Below are 22,188 nucleotides of genomic sequence, written 5' to 3'. Positions count from 1 at the left end.
AAAACCCCCCCAAAGTCTCACTTTATCCCATCGGTCTCCACATATTTATATTTCCTTTTTATATATATATATTATGAACCCACTTCTATCAAAATACCTCAATAACCCTGGACCCAGAATATTTATTTCTACTATAATTTAGAGATAATATAAACAATATACTGTTATCAAGTAAGTATTAGAACTACCCGGATTATATACCCAATCACGGCCAAAAACATTTTTGACCTTTACAAAATAAAAATAAAAAATAAAATAAAAAGTAAAGTAAAATCATTGTTTTCACCATTTTTATTAATCGAGTCCAACATTCAACACACATCTCTATCAGAAAACACTAGTGGTTCCTATCAGAAAAGGCATTTTTTTTTTACAAATACGACTGTGCCATATACATATAGCTGGCATAAATTCTGGTCACTGTCAAGTATATCATAAAGAGAGAGAAAGTGGGGGACTTGAAGATATTAGAAAAAAAAAAAGGTTTCAAAAGCTTCAAGAAAGAAAATATGATCGAGAAAACCAAATGAAAGAAGGATAATATGATTATGTATAGAGCTGTTTCTGGGCTGGAGGTTTTTAAGGACTTTAGGTGTTCCTATATATATGGTAGCGTAAATCAAGACTTTTCGGACGGAATTTCCCATTTACCTACCAAATTAATGGGACACTTTTGTCCAATTTGCACTGCTTTTGAGTTTTCGAGATTACAGATGATTTTTCGGGATTTTTTAGGTGTTGTGATTTGAAAGGCATGTAGTACAACGAGAAGGGTAAAGATTATGTGTCGAACTTTGCATAAAATTTGGTGGTAGACAGTTTGCAACATCGATGCCAGGATGTATTTGAAAGTTTAAAGTCTTAAGCTATTGTTCTTAATAAACAGTCGCATGTTAAGAAAATATCTCATGTTTTCTCTTTTGAATTTCTTTTCTTTTTTTTTTGTACGTAGGTTTTATTGCTTGAGAGAAAGACAAAAAAAAAGGATTTAGCTTCTTAGTGTATATAGTAGGTATATTATATAAATGTTAGGCATTTCAAGAGGCTATTGATATCAAATCGGGTTATTAAATAAACCTTGATAAGATTAACGGCAAAGCTTTTTTTTTTAAAAATAATAATAATTTATATTTATATTTATATTTATATTTATTTATTTATTTATTTATTTATTGTTTTTGGTTAGTTATGATGAATGCGCCCAATACTCGAATTTAAAGTAATTTGAAATCAAAGGAAGAAAGAAATACGGAAAGAGGGATAGTAGGGAGGGAGAAAGAGAAAGTTAAAATGAAGGTTTAGATGAAAGTTATATGAGAGTGGTGGAGGTAGCGATATGCATAATGTTATTTTCCAGTCTTTGCTTAGTCTTGCTTCCGGAAACAGCTTTTGTAATTCGAGTTACAGCGGAACCGGGTCTCTGCACTGCATCTCTGGAACTTTTCGTGAAGACGTTTACAGATCAACCAGGTGATATTACGCTGGAACCAAGCAATAGGGCAGTAGTAGTAAGGGGTATAACCAAACAGGTTTGCTCTTTCCAAATCTTCTTCAATTTCATCTTCATCTTCATCTTCTTTATCTTTTGATTCTGATTTGATGGCTTCCTTTTTAATTGCAACATTATCTGGTGCAGTCTCAGCACCGGTCTCGGTCTCGGTCTCACTCAGCAAAGATTCATTCTCATCATCTACGGCTGTCTTGCTATCTTCTTCTTTATCAGCCCCGCTACGAGGAGGTTGGAGCATGTTCCAAAGGGACTCGATCTCTTTGGGCGAAGAAGCCTTGGTCCATTTAAGTGAAGGAGGATATTCGGCAGTACCTTGGGGCATGGCCAGGATATCTTCGGTGTTCATGTTCAAGGAATGATCGATCACAATAGACATCAAGGCCGGACCAAGGAGTGGATAACGCTGTAAGATACTTCCGGCCTGGGAAGGTTGGTTTCCAGACGCTGCTTGCTTGTCGGCGATAACTCGGGACATATCCCAAGTAGGGAATAGAGCATGCGAAAGCATAGTGTCGACGTCAGATTGCCAGATCAATGGAGGAGACTGAGAAGAAGACGAGGAAGACGAAGATGAAGAGAATGAACCAAGGAGGGGGTTCGAGGGCTGGAGAGGCAGGAAAATAGAGGAGTCCAACAAACTATTGTTCGTACTTTCGATTGCTGGTATTGGCATGATACCTTTCTCGTAGAGCATGAGTTTCATACGGAGTTCATCGTTCTCTTTCTGCAGTTTGGCCATAGTTGAGTTTGCCCAGTTTACATCCAATTTCAAACTTCTGGTTTCTTGCTTGTATTGTTCGATCTCCTTTTCGAGAGAAGCAATGTAGTCTGCCAAATATGTATGTGTATGTATATTTGTTGTTGTGGTTGTTGATTTTGATTTGATTTGATTGATTTGTCAGCATCGATTTTCTCCCCTTTTTTTTTCTCTCTCTCTCTCTTTAAAAAATCATGGTTACCTTTGCGTCTATCTCTAAACTTTCGAGCTGATATTTTGTTGCGTAACTGACGTCTTTCTTTTGGATTTGTGGCTTTATTGACTTCAGCTTCGTCGTCAGAAGAACTTCTAAAGTTCATTCGACCTATAAATGGACCTTGTTTAGGTGAACCTGATACACTTTTTTGAGAGGGGAAGGAGGGAGGATGATGAGTATTGCTGGTATCAGCAACAACAGTGTGTTCAAAGATAATCGGTGGCTTGTTTTCCTGGAAATGTGCGATGGGTTGTGATTGTGGTGGTGATGGCGATGGCGTTTGTTGGATTACTGTATTGGGAGATGCGGATGAGAGTGTGTTTGAGCAGTATTGTTCAATCTCGTCGCCTAGATAATATTGGAAAAGTTCGGCAGTCGAGACATCCGTTGTCGTTGTCGTTGTTGGTGTTGAGGCCGTGGCTATATGTTCTGGAGTGTTGAAGGGTGGAGCAAGGTGCTCAGCAAGAATATTTTCTTCGACCTGGTTGGTCAATAGCCAATTGAGAAACGCGGCATCATCCATAGGAACAAGAGAATGTTTGTATATAAAAGAAAGAGAGATGTATAAGAATGGGGATTTTTATTTTTCGAGTATTACGCCCTGTTTAGTACACCCACACCCATCCATATATTATTTTTTTAGGTTCCGATATCTTCCCTCATTTGACTCAAGCATGCTTTGTGACACTGTACTTTGTTCGATCTTGGAGTGTGAGACTAATACAAAAAAGCCTTATGTGTATAAGATATACGTATCCTACCATTCCATTAATAGAAGTGACATAAGAATACTTCCTTTCTTCTTTAACAGGCAATATATACTATTAAAAAAAATTTATATCTAATACAAGTGTGTCTTTTGTTGGTTAATTAAGGTTTAACAGTATATAGATCTTACTACACTGTATTTAAATCAGTTAGCCAAGAGGCTCAGGAAACCAAAAACTCCCAAGTTACCCTTCTTTTTTTTTATTCTTTTTTTTTTCCAAGCGGGAATAATACTCCAAGAATATACTTTTATATAAAAATATACCTACAGGCTTTATGCCACATGATACAATGGATACAAACTACATCTTTAAGCACTTTTAATAGTCTTGACAACTTTTACCTTTAGAAGATGTGCTTTATATATATACACCAATTGAATAAATATATTAAAAAGGAGAGTATCCTAGACCTTTAACTGTCCCAAAAATCCAAATTTATAAGAACCCTGATATACTTAATATATATATATATATTAATAGTATTCTTTCTTGTCTTCTTTAACAAATACATTTGGTTTATGCCAACATTGATAGTTCAAAAAATATATCCATGAAAAATGGGGAGAGAAATAGAGAAAAGAAAGATGTCTTGGCAGTACCGACGCAGTAAATCCGAATGACAGATAACAGAAGTTTCAGAATTGTATTCAATAACCAAAAAAGAAAAGAAAAGAAAAGAAAAGGACTGTGTAATACTGGGTAAAGGGTTGGTCAGAAGGACTTCAAGAGGGATGGGTATATGGTAGTCCGGCTCAAGAATGGGGAATCTAGCGAGTGATCTGAAATTTTAAAGAGTTTGGGGAGGTGTAAGGTGCACTGGGGATGTAGCTGGTAGAGGTCGTCTTTGGCCGGTTCGCGGTTATGGTTCACAGGGATCGGAGGAACGTTAAAGTGGCAGTATTTCGGATTTTACTCAGTACTGTCAACAAGTGTCTCAACGAAAGGGCGGCTCTTATTTTTTTTTATTGTTCTCGTTCAGGGATCTCTCAAGGTACTCTCTTACAGCAAAACAAAAGGAAAAGAACTGCTTTTATTAAGATGGTCAGTGACCCTTGAGTCTTATCCTACTTCCTATGGGTGGTATAACAATTTAAGGATCTGTGCAAAATACATGTCTCTTCCTACGGACAGACTACTAAGGTCCGAACCGGAAAATAGTTCCACTATTCTACAACTACTTTGTAGTATTTGGATAGTACTTTGAAGAATTGCATTAATATTATATATATATATATATATATATTTTTAAAACTAGTCCTGATGTGCACAGGCAATTTTATTACAGATTTACCCTGCTTTATATGACTTGCTAGGAGTACTACAGCTGTGGTTCTATGTTAAATGCAGTAGCCCAAGACGTCACCTACAGATAGCCAATGGATATCTATCATAACCACCCAACCAAAATTGCAAAAACAGAAAATAGAAAGAGACTTTATGTGTGGTCAATTACTCACTCACCCACTCACCTACACACATATATATATATAATATAAATATATTGTCAAATCAGAAAAAACAAAAAAAAACAAAAAATCCGACCACGTGAATTAGCGCAAACTAGGAAAAATAAAAAATAAAAAAATAAAAATGTTGAACAGACAAAAGGAAATGAGTCTTTATACAATTGATTGACCAATTACCATTTTATTTTATTTTATTTTTATTTTTATTTTTATTTTTATTGTATCTTTATAATATATACATATCCATTTTGCATACTTTTTTTTTCTTTCCATAGCCATAATGTCATTTAACGGTTCACCCGGAAAGAAAACGGGATTTGCCATGGGTGTAGGATCCCCATCCAAAGCACGATTACCCTTGCAGACAAAAAAGACAGCCGCACCAACTTTCGGTAATCGTCGGTTAGGTTTTGGAGACGATGACGATCAAGACGATGAAGACGAAGTAGAGATGCTTGTTGGATTTGAAGACAACAAAGCCAAAGAGTATGTTTTATTTATTTATTATTATTTATTTATTTATTTTCTTTCTTTTTTTTCTTTCTTTCTATTTAGATTGGCACCTAAAGTAGAAAAGGCACCACTTGCTATTGCACCATTAGAAAATATTGACTGGAGAGCTAAAAAGAAACAAATCTACGTACCTGCGCAGGCGCAGTCATTTGAACAAGTGTCAGCACCAGAAGTTATCAATGTAGGCGAGGCAGCATTTGGACTACAAATCATGGCAAAACAGACCACAATATCATCATCCGAAGGAACAGCATTAGAATTAGAAGAGCAAGCATTTACAGAAACCCAATCGGAAGAACCACATCAATCAGCACAACCCAATGAACCTGAAGAGCCAGAATCATTGGAAGCACAGGCACTAAAGGCTATTCTCAAAGGTAATTTTTATTTTATTTTCTTTATTTTTTTTAAAAAAAAAAGTTGAAGAAATAAATAAATGTTATAATTGCTTATAGCATCTCAGGTCGGTGAAGAAGAAGAAAAGCCAGCCTCGACACTTGTAATTCCAGTCAACGAAACAGACGCTTTCCGAGAAGATATCAAGACAAGACCAGATGAGGCTACAATGGATGATTATGAGAATATTCCAGTAGAAGAATTTGGGGCTGCACTTTTACGTGGGCTTGGATGGAAAGAAGGTCAGGGTATTGGAAGAAACCGCATGTCAGCACCGTAAGTATTTATGCTTTTCACTTCAGTGCTGTCATTATTAACAAATAGGGTGTGACTATATGTATATAAATATAAATATTCATAAATTGTATGGATATTTTAGACCACCGGCAATTACACCTGTCAAACAGAGAGATGCTTTATTGGGATTGGGTGCAAAACCAGAAGAAGTCGACAAGGATGCTAAGAAACCGAGCAGAAAAAGCGTGTATGAATATAAGGAGTCAAGTTTGTTCAAAAAGATCTCGAAAAGGAAATATGAAGATGAGCGAGAAGAACGTTCTGAGTCTCATCGCCGCCGTCGTCGTAGTCGTAGTCGTAGCCTTAGTCGTAGCCCTAGTCCTGGGCATAGTCATAGTCATAGTCATAGTCATAGTCGTAGTTGTCGTGGTCGCAGTCGCAGTCGCAGTCGCAGTCGTAGCCCTGACCGGAACCGTAGCCGGGCAAGCTCTAGTTCGAGCCGTAAACGGTCAAATAGTCGGGATAGATCACGGTATAATGGGTCATCTAGCAGCAGGTCGTCGTCTTCTAGACGTGACCGATCGCGGGACCGATCCAGGAGGTCTTGAAAGATCTAATCTAAATTCTTTTGAAATGATAATAAAAGAAAAGAAGAAGAAGAAGAAGATAAAGGACTTGAAGTACTTTGTTCATCTTCTTGAAATTGCATTTCTTATTTATTTATTTATTTATTTTAAAAAAAAATTATTTATATTTTCATGGGAAAGACAGAAATAAGTTATCTATTTTGTATCTTATTCGGGGGGTACTTGTGCGATAAGCCGTAATAGACTTGCGTCCAATCAGGGATGGTTTTAATGACAAATTCAAAAGAATCTACTTGGTGGGTCAGATATCAAAAGGTGTGATTGCGCAATAGAATGGCGTATCTTCAAGGGCGGATCGTGGTTGGGGGGGATTACTCCTACTTTCTAAGCATGAAGGGGGGTGGTGTGGTGGTGGTGGTGGTAGTGTGGTAGTGTGGTGGTGTGGACATACTGTTGGCGTGGGGGGGTGAAAGGATGAATGTCCGCTAGGTTAGGACTTACATATAAAATATATGTTCAAGACTTTGGATTTGATTCTTTTTTCTATATATTCTTTTTTATTTATTTATTATCAAGACAGACTTGTGGTTTAACTACTTTATTCACAGCTATGAACAGAACAACGAAATATCCCTCAGACGAACGATCATACCATGAAGAAACGCGCCTATTTATCTCAAATATACCCAACTATACATACGACTACCTTGTCGGTATATTCCCCATTGCCACATGGATACATCGATACAACACAAGGGTATTTCTAGTCTGAGCCCCACCACCTTAATAAAATGACATCCAGAGTTAATTAATTAATCAAGTAATTTATTATAGTGGTTCCTGAAAGATCTTGTTGCTGGAATCACAGTCGGAATAGTAGTTGTTCCTCAAGGAATGGGATATGCCAAAATTGCCTGTCTTCCTCCCCAGTATGGACTTTAGTAAGTTTATTTTATTTTATTTTATTTTTTCTATTTTGTTCTAGAGTATACTTTCCTCCCCCCCCCCCTTCTTTATTATTACTTGGCTGTTGATTAATAAGCTAACCTATGCCAATGTAGCACGGCTTTTGTAGGCCTTTGCGTATACTGTTTGTTTGCTACTTCAAAAGACATTAGTATTGGCCCAACAGGTAGACTAATCAATTAATTGGTTAATTGACAATCATATCTATTCACACACACAAAATAAAATCTAATCTTTCCAAATTTTAGCTGTTATGTCTCTTCTTGTCGGTCAAACCATTACACGTGTGGTGAGCGAAAATCCTACGATCACCGGCCCTGATGTTGCGGCGGCCCTTTCACTATTTACGGGTATGGCAACATTAGCCATAGGGTTACTAAGACTTGGTATACTGGTTGATCTTGTACCAGGTACGTGATTTTCTCTTCTATTAAATCTTTTTTTATATATATGACATTGGACTCGATCACTTGTGGTTAACCAAGTATAAAAAAAAATTTGATTGTTATCTTTTATATAATCAAAAAAAAAGGTCCGGCTATAGCGGGCTTTATGACTGCATCTGCATTAACAATAACCATTGGCCAAATACCGAAACTCTTGGGCATCCCAAACATCAATACTCAGGAGCCAACCTTTAGATTACTAGTCCATGTGTTTCAGAAATGCTGGGATCTACGCCTAGATGCTGTCTTTGGACTTGTGGGCTTGGTCTGGCTCTATGGCTTACGATCAATGTGCCTTGGACTAGCCAAGAAGTATCCACGCTACAGCGAGACGTTCTTTTTCATAAGCATTATGCGTAACGGACTACTGGTGATCTTTGGCACGCTCGGAGCTTTCGTGATCAATATCGGCAAAACCGTGAGCCCGATCAGTATACTCAAGGACATTCCATCCGGATTTAATTCTATTGCTGCACCACACATCGACTCTACATTGGTGTCATCCATTGCAGGCACACTTCCGTCTGCAATTGTGATTCTTGTACTTGAGCATATTGCGATCGGAAAGGCGTTTGGGAGGATCAATGATTATTCCATAAATCCTAACCAAGAAATCATTGCAATTGGCTTTACAAACATATGGGCTTCTTTTCTGGGGTAACTTATTATTATTATTATTATTATTATTATTATTATTATTATTATTTATTAAAAATTAACAATTGTAATCAGCGCTTACCCGTCCACAGGATCATTTTCACGGACGGCTATCAAGGCACGTTCGGGTGTACAAACTCCCTTTGCTGGACTATTCTCGGGAATCGTCGTGCTTCTTTCCCTATATATCCTGACTCCGGCCTTTTACTATATTCCAGATGCCATCCTGTCTGCAATTGTGATTCATGCTGTCGTGGATCTTGTCTCCAAACCAAGATATGTAAAGCAACTTTCGGCAGTGAGTGTGTGGGAGCTGGTCATCTTCCTGTCTTCGGTAATAGTCACTTTCTTTACCTCTGTTGAGAATGGCATCTACGCATCCGTCTTTTTGTCTGTCATGATTCTTCTTTTCCGGATTGCACGACCCAGAGTCTGGGTGTTGGGTGGCGTGCCTTCATTGGAGCCACAGACGGCTGTTTTTGGCCATTCTTTATCTCTAGCCAAGGAACAGGCGGTATATCAATCTGATGCCTTGCCACCCGGGATTCTGCTGTGTCGTATTGAAGAGTCGATTACGTATCTCAATTCTAGCTATGTGGTTGACAGAGTGGTTGATTATTGCAAGGAACACACTCGACGAAGAGATTACAATGATGAGTCTAGTGCAGGCCGGGCATGGAATGATTCCGATACCGGTACCTCTGATTTAGATCTATCTTTGTCGTTCCGGCCACGCCTCCATGCACTTATTCTGGATTTCGGGAGTGTCAATCATCTGGACTCGAGTGGACTACAAGCCCTGGTAGATATCCAGACCACATTGAATAGATATAGTGGCCACACAATCGAATTTCACTTTATTCGATTGACACATATGCCCATCCGACACACTCTTCTGGTCGCTGGATTTGGAAAATCAGATACTGAATTGCCTAGTCTTCCAAAGACTGGCGATACTTCCTCATCACAGCCTATTATTAGTGTCCAGCAAAATTCTGCCAACTATGGTACTATTCAACCAGTTGGCAAGACTCTGCTAAAAGATAAACCGTATCCTTTCTTTCATGACACTGCGTATGAAGCTATCCGGGCATCTCTATCTACCCTTTCTCCTGATAGTAATAATAATAATAATAATGACATCAACCAATCTGTGGTGGTTTGAGATACTTTCTAGCATAGATTATTTTCTTTATATACTTTATTTTCTTTTTTTTCATATGAGCTTGTACTTACTTGGACACTAATAATTAATATACATAATAAAGCAATAAAGCAATAAGGCAATAAATTAATTTTTTTTAAAAAAAAGGTCTGTGATCGTGCCAGATCCCCTTATTTCATAATAATTATATTATTAATCTTTTTAAAGAAAATTAAAGATGTATAGAATAAACCAATTGGTGTATCATAGATAGGTACCAAATTACTAATGAATTGTCCAGCTCACTTTCTGGAAAGCGCATGGTGTCAGTCATTTCATAAGACACCAATAGAATCCAAATCCAAGGTCAAAAATAAAACAATTTTTATTTTTATTGTCTAGACTAGATACACGGGATTGCTAGTAAAGTCGAAACATAATCTTTACGTTTTATCCACGTGGACAAATTCATCCTATGAAAACAAAGGGTGAATGCCTCGCCCTTACTTTTTGCGGGATAGATCCTTAATTTTTATCATTATCATTACAAGAGAAAAGTAAAAAAAAGAAGAAAAAAAAAGTCACCTTATTTGAGTCACATTTCTTTTTTCTCTCTCTCTTTTTTTTTCTTTAGGTGGTGCCCTGGATTTTCTTTACAGACATATGAAAGACGTCCACAGACACACAAACAGCCTAAATCCATTCAATACTTTCACTTCTTTAACCACTCTTTCTTTATTTATTTCTTTCTGCTAAGCTTCTATTAATACACCCACACATAGTATTCTGCCCTATTATTCCTGACTTCAAAAGAAAGAAAGAAAGAAAAAAAGAAAAGAAAAAGGGCCACGTCTACAAGTCTCGTGCTTGTCAGAAGAGTTGGTACAACATCTGGATTGTCCTACAAAGAGTTACCATATTCCAAACAATTATTGAAGCACAATGTGTAATGGTCACACATAGTTTCTTTTTTATTTTATTTTTGGGTGTCTAAAAAAAACAAAAAGTTTATTATTATTGGATTTTCGGGCTGAATCTGCGTATTTTTTTTTTATTTTATTTTTTTTGATTTATTTATTTTTGCGCACTATTTTATGAATGACGCATTTTTTTGTATTTTTTGTATTCTATTTCTTACGTTCAATTTGTTTATTTCTTCTCTAAAAGTGTTGCGCATGTCTATACTTATTGTTACTATTGTGCTTTGCTTTAATAGTAGGTTGCACAATTATATTTATATATTTATATACATATATATATAATTACCAGTAAGTGAGTGAGTGAGTAAATCGCAAAAAAAAAATCAAAAAAAATCAGTATTATTAAAGTATAATGTAAATGGGAGGTGATCACACTTTCACCATAAATAGTTCATGTTGTACAAGAAATTGCATATACTCCAAAGATAATTGTTATAAAAATGAAAATCAGAGGTTGTTCACCTAAACTTCTGTTTTAACGAAAGAATTGCTACAGTTGACTACGGCTGGACTGGCTAACGAGACTATTGACCAAAAGGATTCCACCTCTTCTTCTTTTTTTATTTATCTGAATAACCCTCTTATAACAACCAATCCCCCCCTTTTTTTTTTACAAAAAATAATAATTAAGAAATAAAGATACTACTTTGCCAAAGTAGTAAAAGATGCAGACATCAATTCATCAACACCTTTTCTTTGACATCTTTGAACTCGTTGCAACCCATCTCTCCGTGACAGACCGTCGAGTTTGTCTATCTGTTAGTCATCAATGGCATGACATATTTATGCCCGCACTCTACTGCAACATCACTACGACCGGCCACCGACAGTTCAAGTCCCTTCTTGAAACTATGTTGGCATGTCACTACTCCACAACCGGCCTTGATTCAGTCGGTTACTTTGTCCGCAGCCTGGCCATCCAAGACACCACCATTAGTCCCGAAGAACTGCGGCAACTCACGATCGTCTGTCCTCTCTTGCGTGTTATCCGTATAGATAGACTTGTAGTCCCAAAAACGCACCCTATCGATGCAGTCGACCTAGCAAGACACCTCGGAAGCTGGAAATATCTACGCCAGATCACCGAACGTTTCGACACTACACTCTCAAATACTGTCTTATCTACCGTCAATCAACTCACGCACCTCAGTATCTGTTTTCCAGACCATGCCGGACTCCATCCAATCCGAACGTTTCTTACAGTCATACCAAACGCTCGACATCTACGCTCATTATCCATCACCCATATGACGCTCAGATTTGATTTACTAGAATGGATTCACACATCGTGTCCTCAACTAGAGACGCTTTGTCTGGTTGACATTACCCTACAAGCATCAAACTTAGAGCTTTCTCAGATTACCTCAAGATACACACCATCTACGATCCTTCGTACCTTCAGACTACAAGGATGCTGGAATTTGTATGAACACTACGAATGGATCTATTATATTGCACACAAGTACCCAACTGTCCAGTTTCTCGAACTCAATGAAAGTTATTGTGAAGACTGGGAGAGCAACAACATGGCCTCTCGACTAAACGATCCTCCGGAGACCATCAAGGCACGTTACAATGCAATGGTCTATTTGGCTCAGCACTGCCGGCATATCATAGACCTCCATCTGCACCACATTGCCTTGGACGGATCATTCTTTGAGATGCTCGAACGAACCGAGACACGGCTGAGATCTCTGTCTTTGGGTGACATGACCTGGCGTACAAAGAGCATGGTAAAATCTCTGGCGTCTACTCGCCAGCCAAGACTCCGAACGCTGACCTTGTGGGACTGGTGCTCTTCTGTTGAACAGCTCACCGGACCGTATTATCGACAGATAACTTCTCTGACACTCTCGGCACGATGCACGGGTTACGATATTTTGGGGATCGATGCTGTTCTGACCCAGTGCCAAGGCCTCCGAGAGCTTACGCTCGAGCATGGTCCGCTCGGCCTGACCTCGTTCTGTGCGCCCACAAATCATCCACTCACCACGCTTGTTTTGCGGCAGGTGTCATTCAAGGATGAGATCTTTGGCTACCTTTCAATGGTCTGCCGGCACTTGACCCATCTTGATTTGATTTCATGTCGCTGGTCAGAAGCCTTTTCGAGCCCTATCCGACTTGATCTACAAACACACAGATTGATATCACTTAATATCAGCCATCCGCAGGTCGTGTGGGGTAAAGGCGATTATGAGCCTGTTTGGCATTACAGGGTTGTCTCTAGTGCGTTTACCAATGATGAGCAAGCCAAGCATACCAAGCATACCAAGCATACCAAGATACTTAGAGTCGATGGCAATGGCAATGGTAATGGTAATGGTAATGGTAATAGTAGTGGGTTGAGTTCTCGGGGCGTGGGACAAAATGAGCCCAATAAAGCAATGAAAATCGTTGAATTTGAGGAAAATTGCCTGGAGCAGTTACCTTTTATGAATGTTTATTGTCATTCTATACACAACTTGTGTCTTAATCATTTGGATTACAAACTGTTAAAGTAGATATCATTTACTAATTTGTCTTTCTACTTTATTTCATTTATTTATTTAAAAAAATAATAATCATTTGTTAGTTATAAACAATTTACAGGTAGACAAATTCTTTTCTTGTATAATAATATTATTTTCACTCTCTCTTTTTATATATATTCTTTTCTTTTACATAATAATAGTTACTTTTATTTCATTTCAATTTCATTTCAATTTATTTTTTAAATAAATGAATATATATATATAAAAGACATATAAAAGATATACCTTTTTGTTCTCTTTGTTTCAATTTCGAGTAATGGACAGGTTTGTAAAGATAAGATTTAAAAGATTATACCAAAACAGATATAAGCTTTCTTTCTTTCTTTCATTCTTTCTTGAAACTGGTTTGAACACCATAGTCATATACAGCTCTATAATTTCTTTTATTTATTTAAACGAATTCTAATCTAGAGTATGGGAAAAGTTTGTTACCAAGACGATGACAAATGCTGTGTTTATGCTTTAATACATATACGTGTTTGCTCTTGTGCTTTTCTTTATTTAGGAACTCTTTAATGCTTATTAAACCGAGCACTGAACAAAACAAACAAAAGAAATAGCCTTAAAATTCTGTATCTGTTTCAGCTTATCTTATTTATCTATGCCTTCTTGTTCTACAAAGCTAATTATGAGGCACTCTTTACTTTCTCTTTACTTTTCTTTTTATTGATAATGTAAATTATATAAGCTAAAGGTAAAAAAAACAAAATGGCATCTATTTCAAGTACACATAACATAGTACAACTCTTCTTCTTCTTTTTGGTAGACGCATAAATTTAAAGTCTTTTTTAGATTCAAGACTATAAATGCTCTAGTGTAATTATACTGGTACCCCACATTTATTTACGACCATACAAAATGTCAGACTAGCTAATATATATTCCAAGGATTAATTCTTCTTCTTCTTCTTTTGTTTTAGACACCTTAATTGGAAGTACACCCAAAATATCCATATGTATTAGAGAGATAGAAGAAACCCAATATAGCAATATCATCATTGAACCTGTTTTGTCTTGTTTGTGTAATTATATATATATTTATTTAGACTTTAAAGAAGCTATTAGTCTTTAATTATCATTATGTTTCAAATTAAATAAATAAATAAATAATCAATTAATAGTAATAATAAAAGAGTTTTTATATAATATATATATATATATATTATTCTTTATTGTTTCGGTTGACAGATCCTATCATGCTACCTCGCGTGAGTAAGAAACCATGGTAATCTATTGGCTAAAACAAAAACAAAAATATCGATTTCTTTGTTGAATATGTATAAATCATATTACCAAACCATGGGTCATTCATTTACCATAGAGGCACAGAATAACTTTTATCTCTCTCTCTCTCTTTTTTCTCTCTCTCTCTATGATTATTATGTAAATAAAATAAGAGGTAAATATGCCGTTTGTCATTGATTTTTTTAAAAGAATGACCAAGGTTATTGTAGAAGCTTCTTTATTGATTGTTTGTGAGCCTTTAGATCATACAATAAAATCAACATGAAATACTACCACTACCACTACCATAATAATAAATAAACAAATAAATAAATGGTGAATTTAGTATGATACGTAATTATAAATTGCAAAGAGAACCTTGCATGATAAAGACTTTAATTTCAACTGCTTTGATTTTTTTTTTATTATATACACACACAAAAAGAAAGAATAGTATTGTAGATTACAAGTATATTAAACACTTATTTTTCTCGGTCTCGATTTGATTTTCAAGATCCAAGAGATCCTTGGTTATTAACAAGACTCTATTGTAACAAAAATAAATAAAATTATTATACGATACTATTTAACATTGATCGAAGGGGGGGGGGGAGACGGTTTCGGATTCTTTTCTTCTTACATGAATTATTCTTATTGTACTATATAGAATTTATACATCTTTATACGTACATACATACATGCTTGTGTGTATGTGTGTGTGTGTATTAGAATACAAAAGAGAGAGAATAAACCTAAAAAGTTGGGATTCTATGGCTATTTATTTGTTGAAAACATGTAATGCCTTTGTCTACCTTAAAAAAGTCTTGATCAGAATCTGTTCTATACTCTGTACTATATCCTTATGTGAACAGTTTTGAAGACTTGGCTAGGTTTGTCTATCTCGGTCTATTGTCTTTTAGAAATATCCCAAGATCCGTAATTTATACAATCAATTACAGAGGAGTGTTTATTTGACAAAAAGGTATATTTCAACTTATCTGATATCTTTTTTTTTCTTTTTTCTGTTGATTCTTTAAACAAATTATCCCATTTAATAAACATTGATTTTTATGTATTCATTAGATATAAAGAATATATATATGTATATATATATTATAGTCATTGTTTTTGACCGAAAAAAAAACAAATTCATCTATTGTCTTTTAATTGTGCTTTGCTAACATTTTGTCTCTTGCTGTCGGGGTGCTGATTAAACAACACCTTTTTTTTTGCTTTTTCTTTAATTGAAATCTTCACTTAAAAAAATGCCTTTTATGGTTATAGCCATGGAGGTTATCACATGATTTTAGCTTGCACGTTGCTAGGTAAACCCTTCGTTGTCTAGGCAACCTTCTTTACTCTCTTTTTTTTTCTTACCTCATTCACTCACTCACTCTTTCTTTCTTTCTTTCTTATTTATTAATCACCATGACAACCACTAATAACACTTTCTCATGGGAATCTAATCTCACACCCCAGGAGGCTCCATACTATGCAAAGCTTTTTCAGATGACATCAAAATCGAATCCCGGAATCGTTACTGGGTCAGAGGCAGTACAATTCTTTGCGACGTCTGGTGTACCAAACCAGATCTTGTCTAATGTACGTGACATTTCTTTTTCTTTTTTTTTCTTTTTTTTGATCAACCAATTCAATCGTTCAACTCACGGACACCGTAATTCCTAGATCTGGGAGGCCACCGACCATGAAAATAATGGTTATCTAACACCAGAGACATTCTCTATCGCTCTCAAACTTATCGCTTGTGCACAGAATGGCAAGCAAGTTTCCCAACCTGTTCTTTCTACAGGTAAATATTTTCATATATATATATATATATATACATATAGTCATTTTTCTTTTTTTTAAAAAAAAAAGCTATGATACTAATTTCCTGCAATTCAATAGTTGTTCCTCTTCCTAGATTCAAGGGCATTCCTTTATCTACAAGCCCTGTCATGACCAGAGCTTCACCAGCACCGGCATCTGCATCAACACCGGCACAGGCACCGGCACAGGCACAGACACCAGTATCCACACAAGCATTACCACCCTCAGAAATCATCACTCCCACAGAACGTGAAAAGTATGCTGCCATCTTCCGTGCTCATCACCCGAACAATGGTGTCTTGGACGCAGAAACTGCCAAGAGCATCTTTCTCAAGTCACAGTTACCCGCCGAGACACTTGGCCAGATATGGTAATTGGACTCGTATTTTGTGCCCGCACACACACACACATATATATACGTACATACATACATACACACTTATGCGTATATGTGTCGTGTCCCTTTGTGAATCCTATAATCTTAACTTTTTCGTTTTTTACAAAAAAAAAATCAATTCAATTCAATTCAATTCAATTGGGGGGGTCTAAATAGGCAATTGGCTGATGTTCAACAAAACGGACAACTCACTCAACCGGAATTCGCCATCGCAATGCATTATATCGCTAAACTTATGGACTCAACAATCACGACCCTTCCGGCACAACTACCTCAAAGTGTCTATGCATCTGCTACTGGTACGCCTTCTATTGCCGACCTGGCCATAAACCAATCCCCCATGGTTCGATCAAACACCATGAGCCCTCCACAGCGCTCCCAGACGATCGACTCACTTGGCTCAGTCGCCTTTTCCACGGCCAGTGTCGGACAAGAACCAGGTGTCTGGGATGTCACGGCTCAAGAAAAAGCACAATACGATGCCTTTTTTGACAAGATTGATACTGCGCACACGGGACATGTCCAGGGTAAAGAGACGGTTGAGTTTTTTAAGAATTCGCAATTACCTGAGCAAGACCTGGCGGTTATCTGGGATCTTGCGGATGCTGGCCAACGTGGCCAACTCTCGCGTGATGAATTTGCTGTTGCTATGCATCTGATCCACTCTCGTCTCAGAGGTGCGCCGCTTCCATCGTCTTTGCCAAGGAGCCTTGTGCCACCCAGTCCACACATCCCAGCAAATCTTGGCACTTATACTCATAAAGGTAATATATATATATATATTTGGTTGTTTGTGTCAATAGTGAGGATATGAATGTAGATGCGGATGTGTACTTTGTTGTTGCTGTATTATTATCTTAGTAAATATATAGTCTATTTATTTAATGTACGTGAGAATTTGTGATCAAACAAGCGTAGAGTGTGTGTTTAATATATGTGTTGGATGGGTAATTTACCTTTTTCTTTTTTTATTTATTTATTCTTAGGATCATTAATGGACGATCATGAACTTTTATCTGATTTTGGAGCGTCGCCAAGACAACCACAGCAGTTCGCCAATACGGCCACTCAGGCTATAAAAGCACAACACTTGTCGGCCGAACAAACTCTGGAACAAATATTAAAACAGAAACAAGAGTTTCAAGCACAGATGTCTCAGACAAGAATGGCTCATGAAACTCTTGTCAAGGATCTGAACGAACTCCAAGAGAAGCTGAGGTTGGAAGAGCCTGCGTGGAACCAGGCACGCCAGGAGTTTGAGGAAGCGCAACAGAAACTGGCATCTACTCAGACAGAGATCACGAATGCCAAACAGACCATCGAACAGGGCCGTGCTGAGACCGAGGCATTAAGGAAACGGATGGGTGCTATTCAACAGGAAACAGCGGCTGCCATGGCGGAGTTGCAAGACCTGAATAGCCAAGTAAAGCAGCAAGGAATGATGCTCGATATCAACCGTCGCCAGGTTACGGCATCTGTACAGGACCGCGAACAGGCCAAGAGAGATCTTGAGGATTTTAAAGCCGAGCGTGGTCTGACAGATGATAGGGATGAAGATGAAAATGAAGAAGAAGAAGAAAGAAAGAAGAAAGAAGAACATGATAAAAACAACAACAACAACAACAACAAATCCGGTACCCCTTCACAACAAACATTTGCACCAACATCTTCAGGGTCATCTCCTATGCCGTCTGCTCAATTTCTTGACATGTTTTCGCCACATATTGACGAAGCAGAGACCCGTATTCAAAAGGAGGCTGGAACTACAGAAGAAAACCAGGATTCAAATGACTTTGATGCCATATTCGGTCGATTTACTGAACCATCTAAACCGGCCACACCATCTGGTAGTAATAGCAATGCTAATATTAATGGCACACCATCCATGAGCGAGTTTGACCCCTTTGGATGGTCCTCGCCTTCCAAGCCTTCCTCCAGCCCTGCTCGTACCACACGTCGTCCCCCACCCCCACCCCAGAGTCGACATGCTGCTCCACCTGCAGAAGATCGTGCTCCCGCGGCTCAGACAAAGAAACTACCGGCTCCTCTCCCACAAAATGTATCTCAAGGTTTGTTTGACTTTGATGATGCATTTAGTTTCGAATCCAAAGGTTTTACAACAAATGGAAATGGACAGCAACAACAAAAAGATAGTTTTACGTCTGAAATGAATAATCAGCCTTGGGGATCATCTAATTTTGGAATTTCTGGATTTGATGCTGATGCTGCTGCTGCTGCACCCGCGTCAAAAGAGGGAGCTCCGGATGATTGGGATTCTATCTTTGGAACAAGCAATGTTCCTGTTGCTTCAACAATAACAAAAAAGACAATTAACGAAGGGTTTGATGGATTTGATGATGTATTTTCATCGCCGCCTAGCAAGGGAAAAGGAAAAGAAAGAGCTTCTCCAGACTCATTTTCATCTAATACTATTACGGCCGGTGCTTCTGCTACATCAAGTCCAATGACCGCCAAGTTTAATACTAATCCTAATCCTAAAACTAAAACCACAAAACCCAGTACTGCCCCCATCACAGGAGGTGGTTTAGGAAGAGCCGAGAAGATTGAGGATCTAGTCAAGATGGGATTTGAACGCCAGGCTGCCAAAGATGCATTGGATCGGTATGACCAAGATTTAGACAAGGCTACCAACTTTTTACTTGATCAATAAATAAACCAAAAAGAAAACAAGGAAAGAAAGGAAAAGGAAAGGAAAGGAATGCAGATAATAGCCTCTCAACCTATTCACAACCACAACCACATAAACACATGTATACATTCACACCAATAGGCATAGAACATAGAACATCGGTAGATCATCAAGCTACTATAGACAATACGATCCCAACTTCATTATCAGGAGATTAAACGCTTCAAAATACATACATACAAAAAAAAAAGATCCGTTGGGATAGCAAGAAGAAAAAAAAAAGTTAAAGGAGATGGATATATGACTCTATATACACCTATACACACACACAGAAAGGAACCTTTATGGAGTCAAGGTTTCTTTACAGATGCCTTGACTCAAAGTCAAAAGAAAAAGAAGAAGAAAATTAAAAAGATTAGTATCTGCTGGTAGTCTAGACTTGTGCATTCTCCTTAAAGATGTGATTAGTAAATTAAAGCACACGCATATTTATATATATATATATATATATATGTAAGTTGTGTACAAAGCAGTGAAAGAAAGAAAAGGACCCTTGACACTCCTTTATTTTCAGCAACAAAAAAAGAAAGAAAAGAGAATATGGGTTCGGTCCCTTGTTAGTCATGTCTACTATGGTTCTTCCGCGTGGGGATCTACGTTATTGACAAAATTAAATTGATATGAACCTATATAATCTGAATACCAGTGATTTAATCTCTCTGTTCCCTTGCTTATTATTTCTTATGCCCAGGTGTCTATCTCACAAGGCAATTTTGAAATGATCTTTTCTGCCGATGGACGGTTCTACAACAAGGTAGAAAGCAATAATGATGATAATGATAATAATAAGCATACACACAATACAATATAATACAATACAATACAATACAACAACACGGCAGAGCATAATAAAGCACAGCGTACACATATACACATATAGATACATAGATACATAGATACATAGAAACATCAAGAGGTCAAAATATTATGTTTGTGCCGCACATGAGCTTCTCATAACACATACTAGGATTTACATGATGTATTCTCATCAATGGTTATTCAGCTTCCTTTTGGAACCCACCGTATCATGTTTCAGTATTACGATAACACATTTCGGTCGGAAGACGCCATCATAGTCCTGACCCACCTTTCGAATTTCTGCACGCTTCTGACCAATCCAGCCTGTTACCAAACCAACAAGAAGCACGATCCTTCCTTGACCATGAGTCGAGAGATGGCAATCGAGTTCTGTCAGCAGTTTCTTGATGCCCGCCTGTTTGAAAACATCGCCAATCCGTCGAGCCGTACCTTTCGTGATCGAGCAGTCTGGAGTATCACACCCAAAGGACTTTGTATCCTACAAGACTATTGTCTGTCTGCCCAGGAAGACACCTGTCGGCTTCGCAAACAGTTCTGCTATATGAACGCAGCCCGGATTGTGTGTGTTGAGCGGTCGAGGAATGACAACCGGCTGCTACTACTTGGGCCTTCGATAGGTTTTCTGTTCGAACTGATGATGGCCAATGTGTCTCCAAAGGGTGATCTGATCCTTCCGGCCCTTGTTCCGGCTCTTCTGAACTCTCCGAAACCTTCTGTGCCTTTTTTTAAACCAGCATCCTGGCACGTCTCTTCCTCGTCTTCATTTTCATTTTCATTAAACAAACCCCTTCTGGAGGGGTCAGAAAAAGAGGGTCCGGTGCGCCAATTGGACAACCGTCAACTGATCTCGGCCTACACAAAAAAGTATTTGGAATCAAAGCATCCCTCCTTTCCCCAAACGCATGTACCTGATCGGACATGCTTCTCAACCCAACGATGTTGCGACTGGCTCGTCAGTTACAGCACGCTCTCCTGCTCAAAGGAGGCTGAGCAGGTCATTGCAAACTATCTTCATCGAGGGTGGCTCTTCCAGGGATCCAAGGCAGAGACAGCAACAGCAACAGCATTAGCAACAGCAACAGCATCAGCAAAAGCAAAAGCAGCACATTCATCACCATCATTATTATCATCATCATCCGGGTATGTCCGGGTCTCGAATGCTGTCTTTCTTTCCCTTACAGAAAAGGGACATAGCCTGGCAACGGACTGGAAGGCCGACAGGTCAAAACACCAATTGCGTTCGATCACTTATGACCCTGTACCTACTGCACTTCTTCGTCTGCCAACTTCCTTCAGTGAACCCGAATTGACAATCGCAGCACACAGGCGCCCAACCACGACCACAACCACGACCACGTCCACGTCCACGACCACGTCCACGACCACGACCACAAACGCAAATGAAACACCTGTTCGGCTTCAACAGGTATCTGGTGGAGTGCCCAAGTTACTCCAGATTCTCGAGACACCTTCGCTCCAGCATGCGTTTGGAATCTTCTTGAAAGAACATCTGTGCGAAGAGAATCTCGAGTTCTGGCTTGCGCTCCATGCCCTGAGATCCCAGTCCTGCGGACCCAAGGTCAAACTCTCTAGCGCGTGCACACTCTGGATAACCTATGTGTCGCCCAATTCTCCGCGCGAACTCAACGTGGCCTATGATTTGCGGCAAGATGTCGATAAAGAGGTGCTGGATATGCAAGCCGAGATCAATAATACGGACAACAGTATTTGCAGTGAGTTTCTAGATTTGATGTTCATGTGGCTGGACCGTGTGGAAAAAGAAGTATATTGTTTGTTGGCTCATGATGCTGTACCTAATTTTATCAAAACCCCCCTTTATAAAAATTGCCTGGTGTGAGCAGGAAGCTCTTGAGATGTATTAAAGATACCTTTTTTTAAAAAAAAAAATTCTCCCCTTCTTCCATTCACATTCACATATATATATAATATCCTTTATTTTATTTTATTTTACCCCTCCTCCTCCTCCTCCTTTATTTTTCATTCATTTATACTTACTCATTCATTCTTATTT

At 38.1% G+C, this 22,188-nt stretch overlaps 5 protein-coding genes across 5 annotated transcripts; 4 read left to right on the top strand and 1 right to left on the bottom strand.

The window, feature by feature from the left end:
- Positions 1-1,110: 1,110 nt before the first annotated feature.
- Positions 1,111-3,026, bottom strand: PHYBLDRAFT_78216 (HLH-domain-containing basic-leucine zipper transcription factor). Its single transcript, XM_018443345.1, has 2 exons — positions 2,470-3,026; positions 1,111-2,338 (listed from the first exon to the last, which is right to left on the bottom strand). The coding sequence occupies exons 1-2, from the start codon at positions 3,005-3,007 to the stop codon at positions 1,365-1,367; spliced, it is 1,512 nt and encodes a 503-aa protein (XP_018291342.1). The 5' UTR covers positions 3,008-3,026; the 3' UTR covers positions 1,111-1,364.
- A 4,037-nt stretch (positions 3,027-7,063) lies between these two features.
- On the top strand, positions 7,064-9,687 carry PHYBLDRAFT_112851 (hypothetical protein; the record flags this gene model as incomplete). Its single annotated transcript, XM_018428313.1, has 6 exons — positions 7,064-7,210; positions 7,288-7,394; positions 7,515-7,585; positions 7,668-7,829; positions 7,952-8,522; positions 8,598-9,687. The coding sequence occupies 6 exons, from the start codon at positions 7,064-7,066 to the stop codon at positions 9,685-9,687; spliced, it is 2,148 nt and encodes a 715-aa protein (XP_018291341.1).
- A 1,624-nt stretch (positions 9,688-11,311) lies between these two features.
- On the top strand, positions 11,312-13,643 carry PHYBLDRAFT_65904 (hypothetical protein; the record flags this gene model as incomplete). The annotated part of the gene is made up of 3 exons (XM_018441551.1): positions 11,312-13,143; positions 13,397-13,441; positions 13,589-13,643. The coding sequence occupies 3 exons, from the start codon at positions 11,312-11,314 to the stop codon at positions 13,641-13,643; spliced, it is 1,932 nt and encodes a 643-aa protein (XP_018291340.1).
- A 2,185-nt stretch (positions 13,644-15,828) lies between these two features.
- PHYBLDRAFT_112639 (hypothetical protein) lies at positions 15,829-17,441 on the top strand (the record flags this gene model as incomplete). The annotated part of the gene is made up of 4 exons (XM_018428301.1): positions 15,829-16,002; positions 16,087-16,185; positions 16,332-16,600; positions 16,784-17,441. 4 exons carry the CDS (start codon positions 15,829-15,831, stop codon positions 17,439-17,441), a joined length of 1,200 nt encoding a protein of 399 aa, XP_018291339.1.
- A 2,614-nt stretch (positions 17,442-20,055) lies between these two features.
- PHYBLDRAFT_65902 (hypothetical protein) lies at positions 20,056-22,014 on the top strand (the record flags this gene model as incomplete). The annotated part of the gene is made up of 2 exons (XM_018441550.1): positions 20,056-20,091; positions 20,305-22,014. 2 exons carry the CDS (start codon positions 20,056-20,058, stop codon positions 22,012-22,014), a joined length of 1,746 nt encoding a protein of 581 aa, XP_018291338.1.
- Between the last annotated feature and the right edge of the window lie 174 nt (positions 22,015-22,188).

Source organism: Phycomyces blakesleeanus (assembly GCF_001638985.1).
Source record: "Phycomyces blakesleeanus NRRL 1555(-) unplaced genomic scaffold PHYBLscaffold_11, whole genome shotgun sequence".
Classification (NCBI taxonomy): domain Eukaryota; kingdom Fungi; phylum Mucoromycota; class Mucoromycetes; order Mucorales; family Phycomycetaceae; genus Phycomyces; species Phycomyces blakesleeanus.
Note: the sequence above shows the minus strand (reverse complement) of the source record. Positions and strands in the feature narration are given on the sequence as shown.